This window comes from Amblyraja radiata, chromosome 1, assembly GCF_010909765.2.
Source record: "Amblyraja radiata isolate CabotCenter1 chromosome 1, sAmbRad1.1.pri, whole genome shotgun sequence".
NCBI lineage: Eukaryota > Metazoa > Chordata > Chondrichthyes > Rajiformes > Rajidae > Amblyraja > Amblyraja radiata.
Genome location: NC_045956.1, coordinates 108615680 through 108635027, shown reverse-complemented (window position 1 = coordinate 108635027; position 19348 = coordinate 108615680). Strand labels below are relative to the sequence as shown.

Sequence of the window (19348 nt, the reverse complement as noted above, 5' to 3'; positions counted from 1 at the left end):
CAGGTGCAGCAGGCAGTGAAGAAAGCGAATGGTATGTTAGCATTCTTAGCAAAAGGATTTGAGTATAAGAGCAGGGAGGTTCTACTGCAGTTGTACAGGGTATTGGTGAGACCACACCTGGAGTATTGTGTACAGTTTTGTTCTCCAAATCTGAGGAAAGACATTCTTGCCATAGAGGGAGTACAGAGAAGGTTCACCAGACTGATTCCTGGGATGGCAGGACTTTCATATGAAGAAAGACTGGATAGACTCGGCATGTGCTCGCTAGAATTTAGAAGATTGAGGGGGGATCTTATAGAAACTTACAAAATTCTTAAGGGGTTGGACAGGCTAGATGCAGGAAGATTGTTCCCGATGTTGGGGAAGTCCAAGACAAGGGGTCACAATTTAAGGATAAAGGGGAAATCCTTTAGGACTGAGATGAGAAAAAAAAATTTCACACAGAGTGGTGAATGTCTGGAATTCTCTGCCACAGAAGGTAGTTGAGGCCAGTTCATTGGCTATATTTAAGAGGGAGTTAGATGTGGCCCTTGTGGCTAAAGGGATCAGGGGGTATGGAGAGAAGGCAGGTACAGGATACTGAGTTGGATGATCAGCCATGATCATATTGAATGGCGGTGCAGGCTCGAAGGGCCGAATGGCCTACTCCTGCACCTATTTTCTATGTTTCTATGTTTACCCCTCAGCAGCTTTGCCATTTATCCACCTGTGACCTGAAGTAGTGCTGTGAGCTGTGTGAAAAAAATACTACCGCTACAGAATGTAGTACAGCCATGGGCTCTTTTAAAAGATTATCATGGTAGCAAATATGGGGAGCTCTTTTTAAAAATAATATTCCTCTTGATATTTTAATTACGTCAAATCCAAATCAGAATTGATGGAAATAATCAGTGAAATAATCAATGATGGCAGAATGATTAATATTTCAGCTTGATCGCCTTTCTCGCAGACCTAATGAGAAATAATGAAAGGGCAGATGAGGGTTGATATTTTTAGTGGAGGGAGAAGGAGAGAGCTGTGGTGACTTGGAGGTAGAAGTGATTTTAATAAAATTAGAGCATAACTTGCACTATAATGGGCCAAGTAATGAAACAAAATAATGAAGCCAATAGTTGCAGTAAAACCAATACCAGTATCAGCTTTACATCTATGACCCTCGGTTTGGTAACTGGATGTTAAATCTGGAATGCTGTTTTTTGTGTGGGAGTTAGCTGATTTTCTCCATAGGATCAGAGTAAAAAAAGACCATTATTAAAAACCTGTGCTTGTGAGCCTTAGTATCCGGGGAAAAAAAGAAGTTTGCCTGATTTTAACTGATTACAGTCAGAGGTAAGGGTTTCACATCTCTGCAGAGGATAAAATTATTCTGGAATCCTGCTCTTTCTCTCTTTTTCTATCTCTAACCTCCCTCACTCCTAGGAAAGATGGAATTGGGCTGGAATCTCCAATCCAGAAAGAAAGAATGTCATTTTATTTCTTGCCCCTCCTCATCCCACCCATCTTTTCTATTTTTCATTCACATAGAGAAAGGCTTGACTTCTATTGATGGCTCCTCTTTTTTGATTTAAAACTAAGGCAGAACCTGTCAGGAATCAGGCATGTTAGCCCTGTTCCTAATGTAGAATCTTAATGTTGAATATTGCTATGGTAATACACTTTACCACACCAACCTTCTTCTACCATTTCCAGTATTTTTCAAATTCCAACATTTTATAATTTATTGAATTACAATTGATATGCTGCTTGAATCATCCTGTACAATGTTAAAGTTACTGCAGTTAATGTTTTACGAGAATTTGTGCACTGTTTTTAATAGTGGCATTTTCCAACTTTTATTTGCAGAGACTTCAGCAACACAGAAACACTGTGCAGTGAACACAAGTATTATTGTGAGACCTGTTGTAGTAAACAGGAAGCTCAGAAAAGGTGAGTGTATGAGATCATTGATTAAATCTGCAAATTTCACAAGAGATTATATATAATTATCTTTATCTGGATGTCAGACAAAAAGTAGAATGCTCGGATAGGAATTGATTAGAACAGCTAAAGCTGACTTTATTAACCTTTAAGTTTATGCTTTGAATGCATTGAATATAAGGATGATTTTTGGCTCTGAAAGGTTGAGACCTTTGCCAAAAGATTGACATTAGTATTCTTATTCTGCTTTCGGCTCTTACTAATGGCTCCATATGGCATGCCTTTGGCAACAACATGACCCAGCGACTGAACATAATGCAGTACAGGAACAGTTCCCATCATAAATAACTACCATTCGGATATCACAATGGCGGCTGTAGTGGAAGAGATGTGGCATATTTGGTGGATGATAATGACACTTTCCTTTGGATTATCTTGAGGGGCAAAGGGAATAAACAAAAGAAAATGTCAAGGGGAACCCTTTACACAGTTAGGCAGTTATTTATTATTCTTCCTGACAGCTTCTACAACTTTTTTAGCACCATGTTGTACTAGTAACTGTCCTTCCAGTGCACATCAACAAAGCTGAAAGTGTGAATCTGACACGGAGAATTTTTGATTGCCAAGGGACATCAGGCCTGTAGTTCCATGGAGAGGTTGTTTCATCTTCATTGATGTGTTAAAATTAATTGGACTCAACAGTTATAAACCATATAAACAGTTGTAAATCCAGGTACCAGAGATGTTTTCTGACAGGAGAAGAGGTCACTGCACATCAATGGAAAACTAAATGCAAACTAACTGCCAAATGCTGGTTAAGTGACTGGAATTTTAAAGGCTCGTCTTGAAACCAGATTGTTTTCCCATACCAGCAGCTACTACAACAGACTTGAAAGAGAAGCTTTCAGTCCTGAAGAATTACACAAGAAGTTATAAAGGCGTTGGTAATCCATAATTATTATAGACCAATGGCTGTCAATTATAATCCAAACTTTTAGTTGTTACAGTTTAAAAAATTAATTATATATTTTATGAGGAAAGTATGTAATCTTATATCAACTCCATTCCTCTAAGCACACCTATAATTGAAATACTTTGGCAGTCACATTGAGGTGGACAATATTTTCAAATAACTTTTCCATTTCCATCATGGTGCCACAGCGGTAATGTTGCTGCCTTACAGCGAATGCAGCCCTGGAGACCCGGGTTCGATCCCGACTACGGGTGAAGTCTGTACGGAGTTTGTACGTTCTCCCTGTGATCTTCGGTTTCCTCCCACACTCCAAAGACGTACAGGTTTGTAGGTTAATTGATTGGCAAAATGTAAAAATTGTCCCTAGTGGGTGAAGGGAAGTGTTAATGCGGGGGTCACTGGTCGGCACGGACCCAGTGGGCCGAACGGCCTGTTTCTGCGCTGTATCTCAAAAAAACAAACTGTAGAGGGCTGGGAATTTGTCTCTGCTTGTCTTCTTACACATCCTCAAAGTACTCAGATTTCCATGATCTGTGGCGGTTCTCTTTGTCATGTGTTACTCTTGTGTCACATGCTGCTCCTCAAGTGAAGTATTTCTCATTTGTATTCTGTGTTACTTTGCAAACTGGAAATGAATAGAGGCCCTTACATTTTCTTACAGGAGTGAAGCCTTAATGTCTTCATCTAAGAATATTGTAACTAATCACCCCAATTTTGTTTTAGTGCTATTTATGTGGATTATTTTATGTGGTGTGGTTTGACGTTGTTATATATAAACAGATAAACCTTCTATATGTTTTGTCTGGTTGACAGAATGTGCGTGAAGAAGCTGCCCATGATCCTTGCATTGCACTTGAAGAGGTTCAAATATATGGAACAATTGCATCGATACACAAAACTCTCTTATCGCGTGGTGTTTCCATTGGAACTGAGGTTGTTTAATACATCAGGAGATGCTATTAATTTGGACCGGATGTACGATCTGGTGGCTGTTGTAGTTCACTGTGGCAGGTGTGTTTGAGAGAAAAAAAATTGTTGATTACTATGGCAAACTAGCTACGTGTTATAAATATGGCAATTAATTTTATTGCTGGGCTGATTAAAAGTTCTTTGAAATTAATATTTAAACTAAACACAGGTTCTGAAAATCAAGTGTGAATATCTGCAAATATGTAGGTGGGCTAGCCCAGAAAATCAGAAGTCAATTGGTTAATACTTTAATTCTAAGAGTAAAGATTCTGGTTTCATTAAACATTGTCACTGTGGCTATGTGAATAACTGAAAAGCAAACTATAGAATGATTGTTGTGATTTATCTCTTCAGATGAAAGTAAAATAATTAATGACGTCGACTGAAAAATCGGTTGCATTTTCATTTATTTTAACAATTCTATGCTTTTCTGTGTTCACTGCCACCTTTTATTTAGTCTCATTCCATGTGATCGTGTTCAAGTAATTTTAATATAGAGGAAGGGGTGCTGTTTGAACAGCTAACTTTGATTAGCCCATCTTATTTTCCTTTCCATTAAGGTAATCAACTGGTGGTTGATTCATTATTTTGTTTTTTTAAATTATGGCCCAGGTGTTAAAATTCTGATTATTTTTGTCATTTTTGTGCCCAACCACAACTAACACATTACATTTTCACTTGGTCAAACGTATCTGGTGTTATTTTTGTGTCAATCTGCAAATCTTTCTCTCATTTAATCTTTTTGCCATTTAATTGACATGTGTTAAAATCAGAATAGGTTAGGTTACAAACCATTGAATTTTTTTTCCAAGGAGCTTGACATGTATAATAGTATATACAAACATTACCATTTTCTCTGGCATGAAGAGTTTTTATATGCTAATGACCCTGTCCTTGGTATTGGAATGAGGGTTAATACCAGAACAGTTGAGAGTAGAAATCTCTTGGTTTGCAGTTTATTGCATCATGACCAGTCAAGAATTTTGAGGTTAATTTTGGATTCATTTTTAATATTTGGTCTTGCCAGTTTTTAGTGAGGAAGATAAAAATGATGCAAAGCCTCCAAAAGATTAACTATTTCTTATCAGTGGAAACCATAAAATTATACATCTGCTCAATTTGCTGATTATGCCTCCAATGTATTGAGATTATACCTATAATGAAATGTGTGGAAGAAATTAATTTAGAGGGAAATTAATGGAAAATGAAAAGCAGAGACTTCGCAGATTTGCTTCGAGATTTTATTGCATGATATCATGGAGGGATGGCTGCAGTAAAACTGCTCACCAGTTCTCTGACTTCACAGCAGAATTAGCCGACAGTTATACTGTGCAGTAAACAACTTTTGTTTTATGTTAGATACAACGATACGAAAATATACCATCTACTACATGGGTACCAATTATTTAATTAGTCATAACATACTTTTCACTTATGTTAATCTTATTCAACAACAGATGGTTAATACAAGTCAAACACAATACAAGGGCATCTTGACATTATTCTATCTCACCTTTCAGGCGGCCCACACCACCATCCCTTCTCCGAGCCAATCATAAGCCTCCCATTTACAGTAACATTTCTATGCCACGCGGTAGGGGGTGCGGGTGATCTACTGTAACTCCTCACAGAAAGTTAAATAAGCTTCATTATCTCCTCTACTATTTCATGTTTACATTTACCATCCACCCTTCAACACATTCCCAGACAAGAGCTAATACATCTAATCTTACTTTGCCAATTTCCATGCACCTGGTCAAGCGAGAGCTGCCAATTGTCACATCCAAAAAGCCCTTTCGTTACCTTCTTCAATTCCAATCAAAATTAAATAAGGAAGGATATTAATTTTTCTTCCACAGAAAGTTAACATTTACATTAACTCCATGTGTATCACTAAGGATAGTATATATGCTAGCACGTTTATCACCACAGTAAGAAAAAGTGTTATATCTCCAGTCTGTTCTGATGCCCTGTCTGTTATTATCGGGCACTATAAGGGAGAATATATAAAAAATGAACTACAGATGCTGGTTTACACAAAAGGAAACAAAGCGCTGGAGTAACTCAGCGGGTCAGGCAGCATCTCTGGAATAACATGGATAGGTGACGTTTCAAGCCAGGACCCTTCTTCAGACTGACCCCAGGGATGCTGCCTGACCCGCTGAGTTATCCAGCATTTTGTGACCTTCTGAGCATTATAAATGGCTTATTTAAAAAAAAAAAAAATTCAAAGGCCAACTGGTAATGGAGGGCCTTTTGGAAAATTACAAAATAGAAATAGAATGTTAAGGTCATGAAATGAGCTATGAAAATACAGAAGAATATATAAAAATCCACTTTCACTGTTTTAGTTTAGTTTGATGTCTTTCCAAAATGGCTTTAAGATAAAGAAATAATAAAGTATTGCTATATTTGTAGAATTATTGTTTAGCTATGTTTGTGAGATGCCCTAATTATTTTTCTCCTTCCCCTTTCAGTGGTCCTAACCGTGGACACTACATAACTATTGTGAAAAGTCATGGCTTCTGGCTTTTGTTTGATGATGATATTGTTGAGGTCAGTCTGGTAAATATCAATAATTTCCCTTAAATGCATATGTTTAGAAGGGCCAGAATAGGGTAGATTCCTGATTGTATTGCATGGCTTCTATACGGTGGAAAATCGAATGACATAGATTGTGCACACAAAGTGGATCTGGTCTAATTTTTGTTTTTCTACACATGCCCTGTCTTCTTTAAAATTACTTGTGGGAGTTATGGGGCATTGCGGGTGCTTGTTTAAGTGTTTGGCATCTCCCTGGCCATTTTTTCCCCTCTCTGCATTAAGTCTGCACCCAAACAGTACAAGTAAAAATCCCCCCCCCCCCCCACTACCCATCCACCAGATTTCCAGGCAATCAAGGTGGACAGTCAGCCATCTCCCATTTCTGTACCAGCATCACTTCCAGTACCAGAGGATTCATGTAAAAAAGGATGATCTGACATACGTACTGTTTTGTTTTCTTTCACACCATGCAAAGTTGTTGGCTATATATTTTTTTGGCCTAATGGTAGATTTTGCAAAATTCGGATGACTTTCTGGGAATACAGTTAATTGTATGCAAATTGATTATGGTAACAATAACTGTCATTTATGAAATTAATTTGGAAAATATGTCCCAAGGTACCTCAAAAGCACAATCAAAGAAAAATGTACATGAAACAAAATAAACTTTTTGGATGCAAGTCACTAAAGATTTGATCAAATTCAGTTTTACAAAGGGTCGTAAAGGAGGTGATAATGCTAGAGAGGGTGTGGGAACAAATTTGAGTAGGGAATCTAGCAGTTGAAGATTTGACTGCCAGTGTAAAGATCAGAAGTGTGGGAAATGATTAAAAGGCAAGCATTGAAGAAAATTAGAGATCTCGGCTTTGGGATGCTCGAACGAAGGCAATAGAGTGTAATTTATAAGATTGCAGATGTTTAATACAGAGAACCAGCTCCATAATTTCAACTTGGGTGGAAAATCTGAATGTGAGGCATTTAGATGGATAGGACAGGTTTGGAGGGATATGGACCAAACGTGGGCAGGTGGGACTAGTGGAGCTGGGACGTTGGCCGGTGTGGGCTAGTTACTCTGAAGGGCCTGTTTCCACACTGTATGACTGACTCTAAGATAATGTAGCTCAGCAATAACAATAATGGATGAGCAGGATTTGTGACTAAATATGTTTAGTCATTACTTATTCATTTGAATATGATAGGACCTAGGATTAATTCTGGGGAAGTTGGAACTCTTAGTGTTTATTGCTACCCATCTATTAACTATCTTCTTCTTTAGAGCTTTCAAGTGTCACTTGGCTCACTCGTAGCTCGTTCACTTCCCGAGTCAGAAGCTGGTGGATTCAGGACCCACTGCAGTACATAATCTAGGCTGTCACTTCAGTGCAGTATTGAGGGAGTGCTGCATTGTCAGAGGTGCCATCACACAGGTGAGATGTAAAAGATCCCACAGATCTATTCAAGGAAGAGCAGTGGTGTTCCCCAAGAGTTTGGGCCAAAACAACCCCTCTACCAAAATCACCAAAATAGATTAGCTAGTCCTTGTGACCCTGAAGTACACAAATTGGCTGTAATATTTGCCTAAATAAAATTAGCACTGTATTTCAATACAAATGAATTGGTTTTGATGCACTTTGGGACATCCAGAATATAATAAAGGTGCCGTGTAAAATCGTTTTTCTTTCTTTTTAACTTTTCCCCTCTTTTCATTTGCATTAAATATGTTTCTGTCCTGCTGATGTTCATTTCCACAGGCATGGTGGACTATGTCTCCTGTGTTGTCAGTCTTTATAGATGAGCTTTTGGTGAGAAAGTCAAAATATTGACCAAGTAGATTATTTAACCATGGATAGAAATGAGGAAAGATAGGCATATGACCAAATTTGACCTTGTCCTTGTGCAACATGCAACACTGTGTGCTCCTAACATTGTCTCAATAATGATTAAATAGGCCATTGTGCATTTGACTCTAATCCAAATGATCTCTGAATGAATATCTCTGATCATTATTCAGAAATCACTGTTAAAAACTGCATGGGGACAAGGGGCTGCAATATGGGACTAACCTTGCTGTAAATTCTCTCCTACTTTTTTTCCTGCTTCAATTGAGCCCCAGATCTCATGTCAGTCAAATATTTTGTGAAGCACCGTGTACAATTCTTCTTTTCATTCGTATAATTTTCCACTTTCTCCATGCAATCATATGTTTTCTGTAAAATTGTAACCAGAACTATGAGTAGTACTTAAACTGCATTCTAATTGTTATCTTGTTATCTTGGCCAGAATAGCCTCTCTACTCTACAAGTCTTTGCCTTAACCAATAAAGGAAAGTAAACTGTATGGCTTCTTAAATGCCTTTTATTGATTTGTTCTGCAACCTGTAAGAATCTATGGTTATGCAGTCCAAGGTCCACACCACTCAGTCCATAACCACACACAGTCTATTCCCTTGCCAGGTACACAAAATTGCTGGGGAAACTCAGCGGGTGCAGCAGCATCTATGGAGCGAAGGAAATAGGCGACGTTTCGGGCCGAAACCCTTCTTCAGTCTGAAGAACCCTTCTTCGATATTCCAGCATCTGCAGTTCCTTTTTGAACACCCTATTCCCTTGCCATGTTGGAGTACCCAAATGAAAATTTAAAAAATCCAGATGATGCTGGAAATCTGAAATAACAACAGAAAGTGGCAGGTCAGAGAGCACCTGTGGAAACTGAAGTTCTGATAGTCCCTGATGTGAAATGTTAATTGTTCCTCTTTTCCATAGATGCTGTCTAGCTTGCTATGCTTTTCCAGCAATTTCTGTTACCATATCCCCAAATGCATTTAATCACACTTCTATGGATTAGAGTCATAGAGTCCAACATGGAGAATTCGTCCATGTTGACCAAGGTGCCCAATCTAATTTAGTCCCATTTGCCCATGTTTGGCCCATATCCCTCTAAACCTTTCCTATCCATGATTAAATTCGATTTACACATTTTATGACAATCAATATCTTTTTTGCTGACCCCCGAGTTGGATTGTGGTTACGTTTTCTGACAAATAGCTGCTCAGTTTAATTGTGTTCTTCCTCATTACCCAGAACTTGGTCAAGTAGCACATTACCCCATATTGGATTTCCCATATTGAATTAGATGTTGAATGTATTTCAAACATTACCATGTTTTTGATCAGAATGTTCCTATGGGTTAATTTTTGGATATTTTAAAATACACATATTTAATTTGTTTATGTACACTTTTCTACTTAGTTCACAGATATCTTTCTTGGTTTCATTTCTACTGTTTGGTAGATTATTATGTACCTTGCATTGTATAATTGCTTCCTTGATATTATTTAATTCAATCCAAAAATATTTTGTTAGGATTTATTGTGTTAAATTCTTGTGCACTGCTACTACAACATTTATAATTATTAACACTAATACCTTTACATTTTCCCTGTCTCCCAACATTTGCTTTCTGATCAAGAAATATTTAATTGCTTTTGCTAACCCAATTCCAGACTTTGCAGTTAGTGCTAGTACAGTCATTTTGTAAAATTCCTAATTAATATCCACATTTTCTGCTGGGTGCAGTGAAATAAGACTACTGGCTACCCGACAGCCTTGGTGTTAATCTAGCTTCTATAATCTAGGGGTCGTGATTTATGTAAAGTCGGTAGGCATCTACGACAACTATGATATTTGCCACATATCTAGGGCATTGAAAGCAGGCTCATGATGTGGATTGCCTGGAGTAATGAAGCAACAACTTTCTCTCCCTTCAGAAACTGAGGAAGTTAGACCATTTCATTTGAAGATTTAAAGTTAATAAAAGGCTGAATGTTTTGTTATTTTCATTATGTCACTTGTTAAAAAACTGCCATTGGCCCTGTCCTCCATATCTGCAACATACGTATACGATGAATACATAGCCTGGGCTATAGGAAACGTGAGAGGAGACATAATCTTGTGATGCTGCCACTTCAATAATATAATGGAAGGAGCAGAGTGTAGCCAATATCATTCACATCTATCAATGTTTTTGACTGCGGGTGTAAATAGTGAGGATGTGGTAGATTGCACAGCAACCCCCCTCTGCCACTGAATTTTCATCAAAGAAAATAGAAAATGCGTAGAAAATTGTTTTAAAGTGACATGGAACTGGAGACTCAGAGCTGGGATAACATGGAAAATGTAATGTGAAAAGATTATTATCCTGAGTATTATAAGAACACCTTATAATGCTGAAATAACAGAAGAGCTAATGTTTAAGACTGTAATGCTCTGGAAATTAACAAGTTTTGTAACAAAGGTATACTTAAATATTTTTATCTTTTTGCAAATGCCAAAAGGAGTAAAACTATATTTGTTTGGAGATCAAAATATTTGGCTGATGTGATCAAACCTACCTAATTTGCCAAAATAATCAGCAAATTACACTTACATTAAGCAGAAATTGGCCAGGGCAGATACTTGGAAGAAGCAATTAGATTTGTGCCTGGAAAATTCTCAAAGCTAAATGTTACATTACGAATTTGAATTTGTATTGGTTTATATTTAAAATTCAAAAATTACTAAAGAATTCTGTTTCTTTTACAGAAAATTGATGCTCAGTCTATTGAAGAATTCTATGGTTTGACTTCAGACATTTCAAAAAACTCAGAATCTGGATATATTTTATTTTATCAATCAAGAGAGTAACATGGAAAGAACTGGCCTAAATAATCAGAAGGATATTTATCTAGTCCAAAAGAGATCAGGCCATTGCCATCCAATTATCAGGGCATGCATTGTCCTTTTAGGGCCTTTTGTTCAGGGTGTCGGGATAGGATTTACAATCATACTCCAGGCAATTGAAGGCTAAAAGCAAATGTATGATCGCATGGGAGAAGTAAGTCAGAGTAGTTTTGATGAGAACATCTGGTCAAAACTCTAACAAAGGAAATGCAAGTATGCATGCAAGTCTTTAAAAGAAAACATTACAGTAAACCAATAGATTTGGCAGTGTTCCCTCGCCACCTTGCCGCCCCCTTCTAAGGGTTTCCTTGCTGACCCCAAGCATTTGATTATTTTACTAACATTACACTTGGTTTTAGAGGATAATGGAGAAGAGAGAATATAAATCAACTCTACAGTGATGGAATGCAAGATTGCCTGATCCAAAATGACTAGATTCACTGGACTGTAGAAGGAAATTGATTGTATTTTGGTTGATTTTTGTTTCCCTCCGTGCAATTGCAAATATTGTCGCTTACTGCTTCATACTGCGGTTTTGTTTTCTTTGTGTTAAAAGCCCTTTAATGCCATTCAAATATATAGCAGGTATATGTCAGATAGAATGAAACTGTTAGTTTGATCATTTAGTTTTTTGAATGGCTGAATAGTTTCTGTCCTTTGCATGTGAGAAAACTCCTAGCTGAAAGATCAAGAGAATGGGAACAAACCATGAACTATTATTTCATTTTAATGTGCAATGAAAGAGTTTATAAATTAACCGAATCTTATCAAAAGTCACTTTTAAATGGTGCAGTATAATTTTTGATAGTCTAATGGTTTAAGCATCTTAAATGTTTTCCCAATATACCCGAATCCTGTAGCTATCATCTAATATGGCTGGTCCACAATTATTGTTTCTAACAATCAAATGTACCTAAATGACATGTTGGGGTGTTATCTAGTGTTTGTTCTGAATCATATCATTTATGAGAATATAATAAATCTGAAGAAGGGTCTCGACCCTAAACATCACCCGTTCCTTATCTCCAGAGATGCTGCCTGTTCTGCTGAGTTACTCCAGCGTTTTGTGTCTACCTTCGATTTAAACCAGCATCTGCAGTTCTTTCCTACACATAAATATATCAACAATGGATTGCTTTGACATTAGAGCCCGAGGTAGGATGAAGAAAATATAATTGACAAACTGAGTAAATATTGGGAATGGATGGAAATAGTTTTTCAAAGAGCAAACAAAAATGTTGACCAAAATGCTTAGGAACAAAACTGAAAGTAGAACAATGGATGCTTGACTGAACACATTTGTTTTGAAGAAGATACAATCTCTTGGTCTATTTACTTTCAGATCATATATTGCTAAATTTGGTTTGTCAAGTTTCAAATGAAAGGGCTTCTTTTAATTTAAAATCATACTTGATTAATATTTCCTGTCTCCATGTTCAAGATTCATCTCACTTTGATTTTCTTTTTTTTTTAAAGCCTTTATAAAACATGTACTTTTTATATTTATTTCTAAATTAAGGTTCTTTGTTCCAATCTGTAGTCCACATCAGACTAAAATGCTGTAGACATATTTTACCACTGACAGTCATATCCTCATGCCTCTAATCCTTCCAAGAATCATTGACCTGGTTATTTACATTATTGAAATAATAGCATATTAATATTTTCTATACACAAACATTGTATCTAAACTGTGCAGTTACTTGCCTTTACAGAAGTTCTGACAAATTAGGTTTCAGTGAAGTTTTAAGTGAATATTGCGATCAGTTTGTTGCAGCCTGACTCTGGAGTTTATGAAGTAATTGGATTGTAGTGAGTTTCAATTTATGTGACTTTCCACTTTTGAAATTGGTTTTGTATTTGCTTCTTACTGATGACCAGCATCCGTAGCACTTGTTTATATTACCTAGGAATGTTGCACTATTTTTATAAAAATCTGTTTTAAGCTCAATAAAATGGTCTGTTTGACCATCTTAATTTGCTAACGGATAAAAAGCATGGAGATAAAAATTACCTCCGTTGATGCTCCATGTAGACTGCTATCAGTAGCTAATTGGTATGCTAATGAAGTCCATAAACACAGGGAGATCAGATCATCTAAATATTGATCTCCTTGAAATCTAGTTAAAGGATTTCTTGAAGCAATCTTTAATATAAAATGCTTATCTGAATGCAGTGCAGGGTTTTTACAAGTTACCAAGGCCATGTTTCTTCCAGCATTGGAGCTGATAGGTATTTCAAGGTCTCTATTACAATTAGCGAGGGATCCTGTTTGCAGTTTTCAAAGCTGGTGGGATTTATCCATAGTTCTAGATGTGGATTAGATGGATATACCTTTAGGATGTTAAATTTACAATTTGTTTTGATTCAATGTTCTGACACCTTCCCAACTGCCCCAAATTGAATCTCTGAAGTCAGCATTTTCCATTATGGATAAAGTGAACATTTTCCAGATCACGTATCCTTCCCCAATCTACTTGAAAGTTGGCAAATAATATTGAACCTTAAGCACTGTGTCTTGGCCCCGTTGAACAATATTGTTTGTTTCAGTTTCCCTTGGTTTACCATATTTAGTCTTAATATATCAGACGGTAATTATCGTAGTGTGGTCCTCGGATGACATTGATTTGTTAGATGGAGATCATCGGATTCTTGAGGAAATTTTGGAGAATCCAATGCTTTAGAGTTGTCTGCAGGGGGTTGACATGGCTGAGAGTCATCTTTGTGGAGAGAATGGTGATTTTCTGCAAAGCAGTCACCCAATCCTTAGATTTTAAACGTGGAGGAAATTGTATAATGAGCAATAAATATCACTAAATTGTGATCTAAATTGGGTATACAAAAGAATTGCTGCTTCATCTGGAAAAATAATTTGAATGGTGGGAAGGCAAGGGATAACATGGCCAATGTTGCATATCTGGAGGTTACATGAAATGGTCCTGTGAGAAGGGAAGAGAATGGTGTTGGTGGAGATAGAAGACTGAATCAGATATTATTTTGGAATTCTGAATGGGATGGGGAGGAACAGATTTACTTGATGCTGGGAGAAAGGTAGAGAGCCAAAATGGAGCCAATGGGGTTGAGAGCTCTTGTCAACTTTGGTGGTTCTAATCCACAGTACATGTTGGGAACACTGGTATGGGAAGTCTAAAGTCATTGGAACAGGTGCAAAACAGCAGGTGGAACTGTGTGCAAATGGAATGGAGTACTTGCAAGAAACACTATTGGGAGGAGATGTTATCAAGATAGGTGTGGCACCCTATGAATGTGAATTATTAATTCTGTACAGAGTAGGAAGCCCCAATAGTCAATAATGGAGTTGTCCTTGTTTCAGTCCTTTTTGGGACATCTCTCTTTTCCCAGTATACTTAATACTGCATTCATGGTGCATTTTCTAGTACAGAACTTGACATTTTCAGTGCCTTTGCTTCCAAATTCCACTCTCCAATCACTTTTACGTGGTCCATTTCTCACACTTCATTTTCTTGACTATCTCCACCTCAGAAGGAAGGTCTATCACCAAAATCTAAGCCAACAGAATCCCATGCTACCTTGACTCATCATAACTTGACAACTATAAGGATGCTATTCCATTTTCCAAATTTCTCTGGCTGTGTTGTACCTGTTCCAATGACGCACTTTGTACATCAATGCTTCTGAGAACCTTTTCTTCAATTGTGGTCTCCCCTTCACCATAAGCTGCATTTATTCATTTCCTGTACCTTTTTGTTACAAGTATAGAGTTCCCCTTATACTCATGTTTCATACCACCAACATCAACATTCAACAGGTCATCCTCCATAATCGTTATCACATTCAGCAAGATGCCACCACCTAACAAAGCTTCTCACCTTTCAACACTCCAGAGAGAGAGATCCCTTTTTGATTTCCTGCTACTCTTCTATCTCCACCAATACCCACTGACTTTTTCAACCCACCTTTCCGTGCAACATTAAAAGTTACAATTCCTAATTGTTTTTATTTCTTCCATTTCCACCATCCAAAGGTCCAAACACTCCTTCCAGCGGAAGCAATGATTCACTTGTATTGCTTACAATTTAGTGCTTTGTGTCCTATGCTCACAATGAATGGTTCTCTACTGGGCGACTATTTTTCAGAACTTCACCTTTCAGTGTGCAAAAGTGACCTTGAGCCTGTCACTTTAATTCTCCATTCCAATGCTAACATATGCTTGGGGAAGAATATATTGTATTCTGACTTGGCAAGGTACAGACCTTGGGACTTGACATTTAATTCAATAACTTACGATAGCCAGCTTTGTGGTTTTTGTCAGAATTGAAAGTTTGTCAGTTTGACCTGATGGTTATTTCCACCATTATCTTATTTAAGATTTCTATGAATTGCAGACCAATAAATCTTCAAATTCAGCTGGTACTACATGATTTGTATTGTTTACTCCTTCTATCCTGGAATTTCCATTTGTTCTCTTCACTCAAAACATGCATCTTAAAACATGCTTGTTTTCTCACATTTTCTTATTTCTTATGAAAGGCAATTAACTTGAAACGTTAACATAATTATGGTGTACCTGCTGGGTATTCCTAGCTGTTCCATTACTATTTCCAACATCTGCAGTTTTTTATTTTTTATTAATTGGAACAATTAGATTGCAGGAGATTTCGCCATAGGGTGTTGCCATTGCCTGGGGTGTTGAAAAATTTACATTTGTTTTACAGTGAATGCATTATTAGCTAAAGTGTTCTTGTTTTTACTTCACTCTATCTGAAAGGCAACCAATCTTAGTGACATGAATGCTTACACTAATTGTATGATTACTTTGTTTAAACTGACAAGTACGCCAATGTGACTCTACACTAGTATTTTGTTTAGGAGTTTGTGCTTCCTGACATTTTCTTAGCCTCCCAGTTTGTAATAAACATTTACATGTAGAAATGAAAGAATATTAAGTTGTGTCCCATAGACCACCTCTTCTGTTCTTAATTCACACAAATCATCCTAAATGATTTTGTGTATATTTATACCAATATTCCAGATTTGTTGCCTCTGGTTGAAATTAAAAGTTAAATCAAGGTAAAACCTTGCAGTGCATTGGTAAGAAGTTGAAGCAACATGAGCATATATGATGCAAAGAAAGAGAATTTATGGGTGTGTTTTACTCCATAGGATGAATAACAATTTGTATTAGTTAAATCAGCAATTTCATTATTTTAAGTCATACGTATTGTGGACATTCTAACCTTGGGTATTATGTTGTCCTATTTTTCTGGTGAGGTACTGTGAGCTTTAAAGATAAGGTGGATCCTAAACAATGTTATAAATTTTCTTGCCAGAACTTTTTGTAACAAATAATATAAATTGCTGATAGCATTTGCCAAATGTCTTGCTCAGGGTCAGTTGAACATGTCAGTATACATCTTGAGTATCGAGTATTGTGTTGGGGAGGGAGGGGGAGAAAGGAGAAGATACATTTTGGCAGCATATGGAAATAATATCAATCAACATATTGCATTTCAGCCTTGTGAAGAGCAAAATAATTACAAGAGTCCTTTTCACTTTATTTGTGTAAAATATTTCTGGTATAATTGTGCAATCATTACAGGGCTAGATAAGCTAGGAAGTTAATTAAATAACTCAAAATTGGGCACTATATTACAAGTTGAAGAAGGATTAGTGGAAATTATTTACTTCAGTCGTGGATGAAATTACAGAATTATTTCCGGTCCCCAGATCTAAGGATTATCTCAGTTGCACCTTTTAAAACTTAAATTTTATAGTCTTTTGGTGCCCTGTGTGTTTATATGGAGGAATGCAGAGAGATGAACTAGTTAATTTTGGCATTGATATTTTACTATAAATAACGCGCACATGTGCGTGGTTTCCCTCTTTTACATATTGCTAACTTGTGCCTGTCCACTCATCCACCAAAAATGATGGGGAAAAAGCACAGACCACTACCTTTTTAAAGTTTTGATAGAATTATTGTTTTTACAAGCGCCTCTTGTCCAATCTGTATAGGAATTTTCGTGCTTGTGTTTATGATCAAGTCATGCAGTTTCAAAATGTTCAGTATCCTATACATTACAGCTACTGATTAATTATTTAACCTCACTGGATCAAGAATCATTTTTGTACTTGTCAGTCTATATATTTGTCCCTCTGAGACAAAAGCAGTTTGAGCTGCTTATACATTCACTGCCTTCCTTTAGTAAGAAGACATTTTGTCCATGAAAATGTTGATTTTAAATTATAAGACATAACACATGCGCTCAACAGATTCATTCTCTGTCTTCCTTATAACACTTCACTTTCATTTAAATTAGGATTGCCGAACATTATTGTGTTCAGATGTTTGTACCACAGAACAGTTCGTGTTTGATCTTAGCAAAGTACATTTCTTTTGAAGTTTTTTTTCCTTTCAAAGTGTGGGCAGTTTTAGTATTTATAGTGTATCTAGCTGTTCAACCCTCACAACATAGAATGATTGTCAATGTAAAAATGGGCCAGTGCAATCTAAAGATGAAACCAGGCAAGTCACACTTGGAAGGAACAGTGTTCAGTGTTGTCCATCCAGTATCTGTTTCAATGCTTCAGCACCCCTTCCAGCAATAATCTAATTTCTATTTATATGGTGCCATGGCTTTTATATTGCCATCCTACATTACAGCTTTTAAACTGAACTCCTTTCTAATGCTGAAGAAGAACATGGGCCTTTTACAAGAAAAAGGTGACTTTCAAATTGATCATTTACTGGTTACCTTAGTGTGTACACACTTATGTTCAGCCTACAATATTGCTGTGAATGTTGTGATAACTAAATGTACATTTGATCTTTTTCTATTGGCTGATGATGAAATCTAATAGATTAAATAACTTAAATGACCCAAAGTTAATGATTTGTATTAGCACATCCCTGTACATGACATACATTGCACATTTTAGGTACCTTTTAAGGCCTAGTTTGCACACCTTGATACAAATAAATGCTGCAGAATCAATATTTTCACTGTACTATTTGTCTCTGCTTCATTGGATATATTTTTCCTACACTGTCATAAATTATAAAGTGATAAACTAGCATTATATTTTAGCCAAATGTAATATTGTGAGACATTTATGTTCAAAAGCAACTGGTTTTAAATGTAGGTTCAGTATCCGTGGCTCTATAAATTTCCCATACTGACATTGTAGACAGTAAAAATGCACAGAAACCAGCAACATGCATATGAAATGGATATATTATGAAAACTGCAACGCATTTTCAATATCGAATGGATTAAATGTACACATGAGTGTTAAGGGATTTTGTAAACTACTGTAAAAGATTAATTGGAAAGTTAAAGATTTAAAAGGTGCCAAATCTAGAATAATGGATATGTATGGGAGATTTTCTTTCATATAACAGCTAGTGTGTATAACAACAAAATATCTAATTTTGTTTTGAAATTGTAATTTGCTGTAGTGAAATGACACAATGCCCATGTCAGATGAAATTTGGTGGGTACATAAAAATATCTTAATCATTGGATCATTCAGGAAAATATAAATATACTTTAAATTGGCATTCAAATAATATAGTGCCAACATTTTGCACTGCAAAAATGTACACAAGATGTATGTTGTAATCCTGGCAAGCAGTGAATAATTTGCTCCTAATCCTAGTGTCTTCCTTTGTTCCATCATTATATTTGGTCAAAACAGCATCAAACACTGAGTAAATAAATGTATATCAGCAGAAAGCAGGTTATGTGTAAAACTTCCAAAAGGTTAACAATTAGCTTGGAAGAATGAACTAATGGGAAAATAAGTTGTTACATATTAATGTACCTACAGTATATATGTGTGCCCACAGTGCACTTTGATAAAAATGTAATGTGTTCATGAAATTGGGGATCATGACAATGGATGTATACAGAATTTGTTTATAATCTGTATTTTGTTCAATAAAATCTAACGATAATGTGTTGTTTTGTTTCATCTAGACACAATGTAGAACGTTACGATGAAATATTCCCCCAAAAATTATGTGATTAAAAATGGTGGCAGTTATTAAGAATGAAACAAGGCTAGTATTTAATAGTTGATCGTGGTTTATTGAGCAGGGAGAGGTTGGCTACTGTCTTGAAACACAGCAGCACATGTTGATTATTGTGCTTTTACATGAATTTAGAATTTTTTTACCCAGCAATTAATGAATAAATATTAATGTATTTTCATGCCAAGGCATCATGTGATTCGAGAGGTGATG

The 19348-nt window shown here is 36.4% G+C and overlaps 1 protein-coding gene across 4 annotated transcripts in view; it reads left to right on the top strand.

The window, feature by feature from the left end:
• usp46 (ubiquitin specific peptidase 46) overlaps positions 1-19121 on the top strand; it is a 59996-nt gene extending 40875 nt beyond the window's left edge. The window contains exons 6-10 of one of the 4 annotated variants that reach the window (XR_004413319.1): positions 1843-1926; positions 3704-3901; positions 6337-6415; positions 7680-7830; positions 10984-11101. Coding sequence is in view for 3 of the 4 variants with exons in the window: in XM_033028729.1 (XP_032884620.1) it covers positions 1843-1926; positions 3704-3901; positions 6337-6424; positions 10984-11085 (472 nt within the window). In the remaining variant the exon portion in view is untranslated. Of the gene's footprint in view, positions 1-1842; positions 1927-3703; positions 3902-6336; positions 6425-7679; positions 8845-10983 lie in introns of those variants that run through there. The other 3 variants (XM_033028729.1, XM_033028735.1, XM_033028744.1) reach the window with 3 other exon arrangements.
• The last annotated feature ends 227 nt before the right edge of the window (positions 19122-19348 follow it).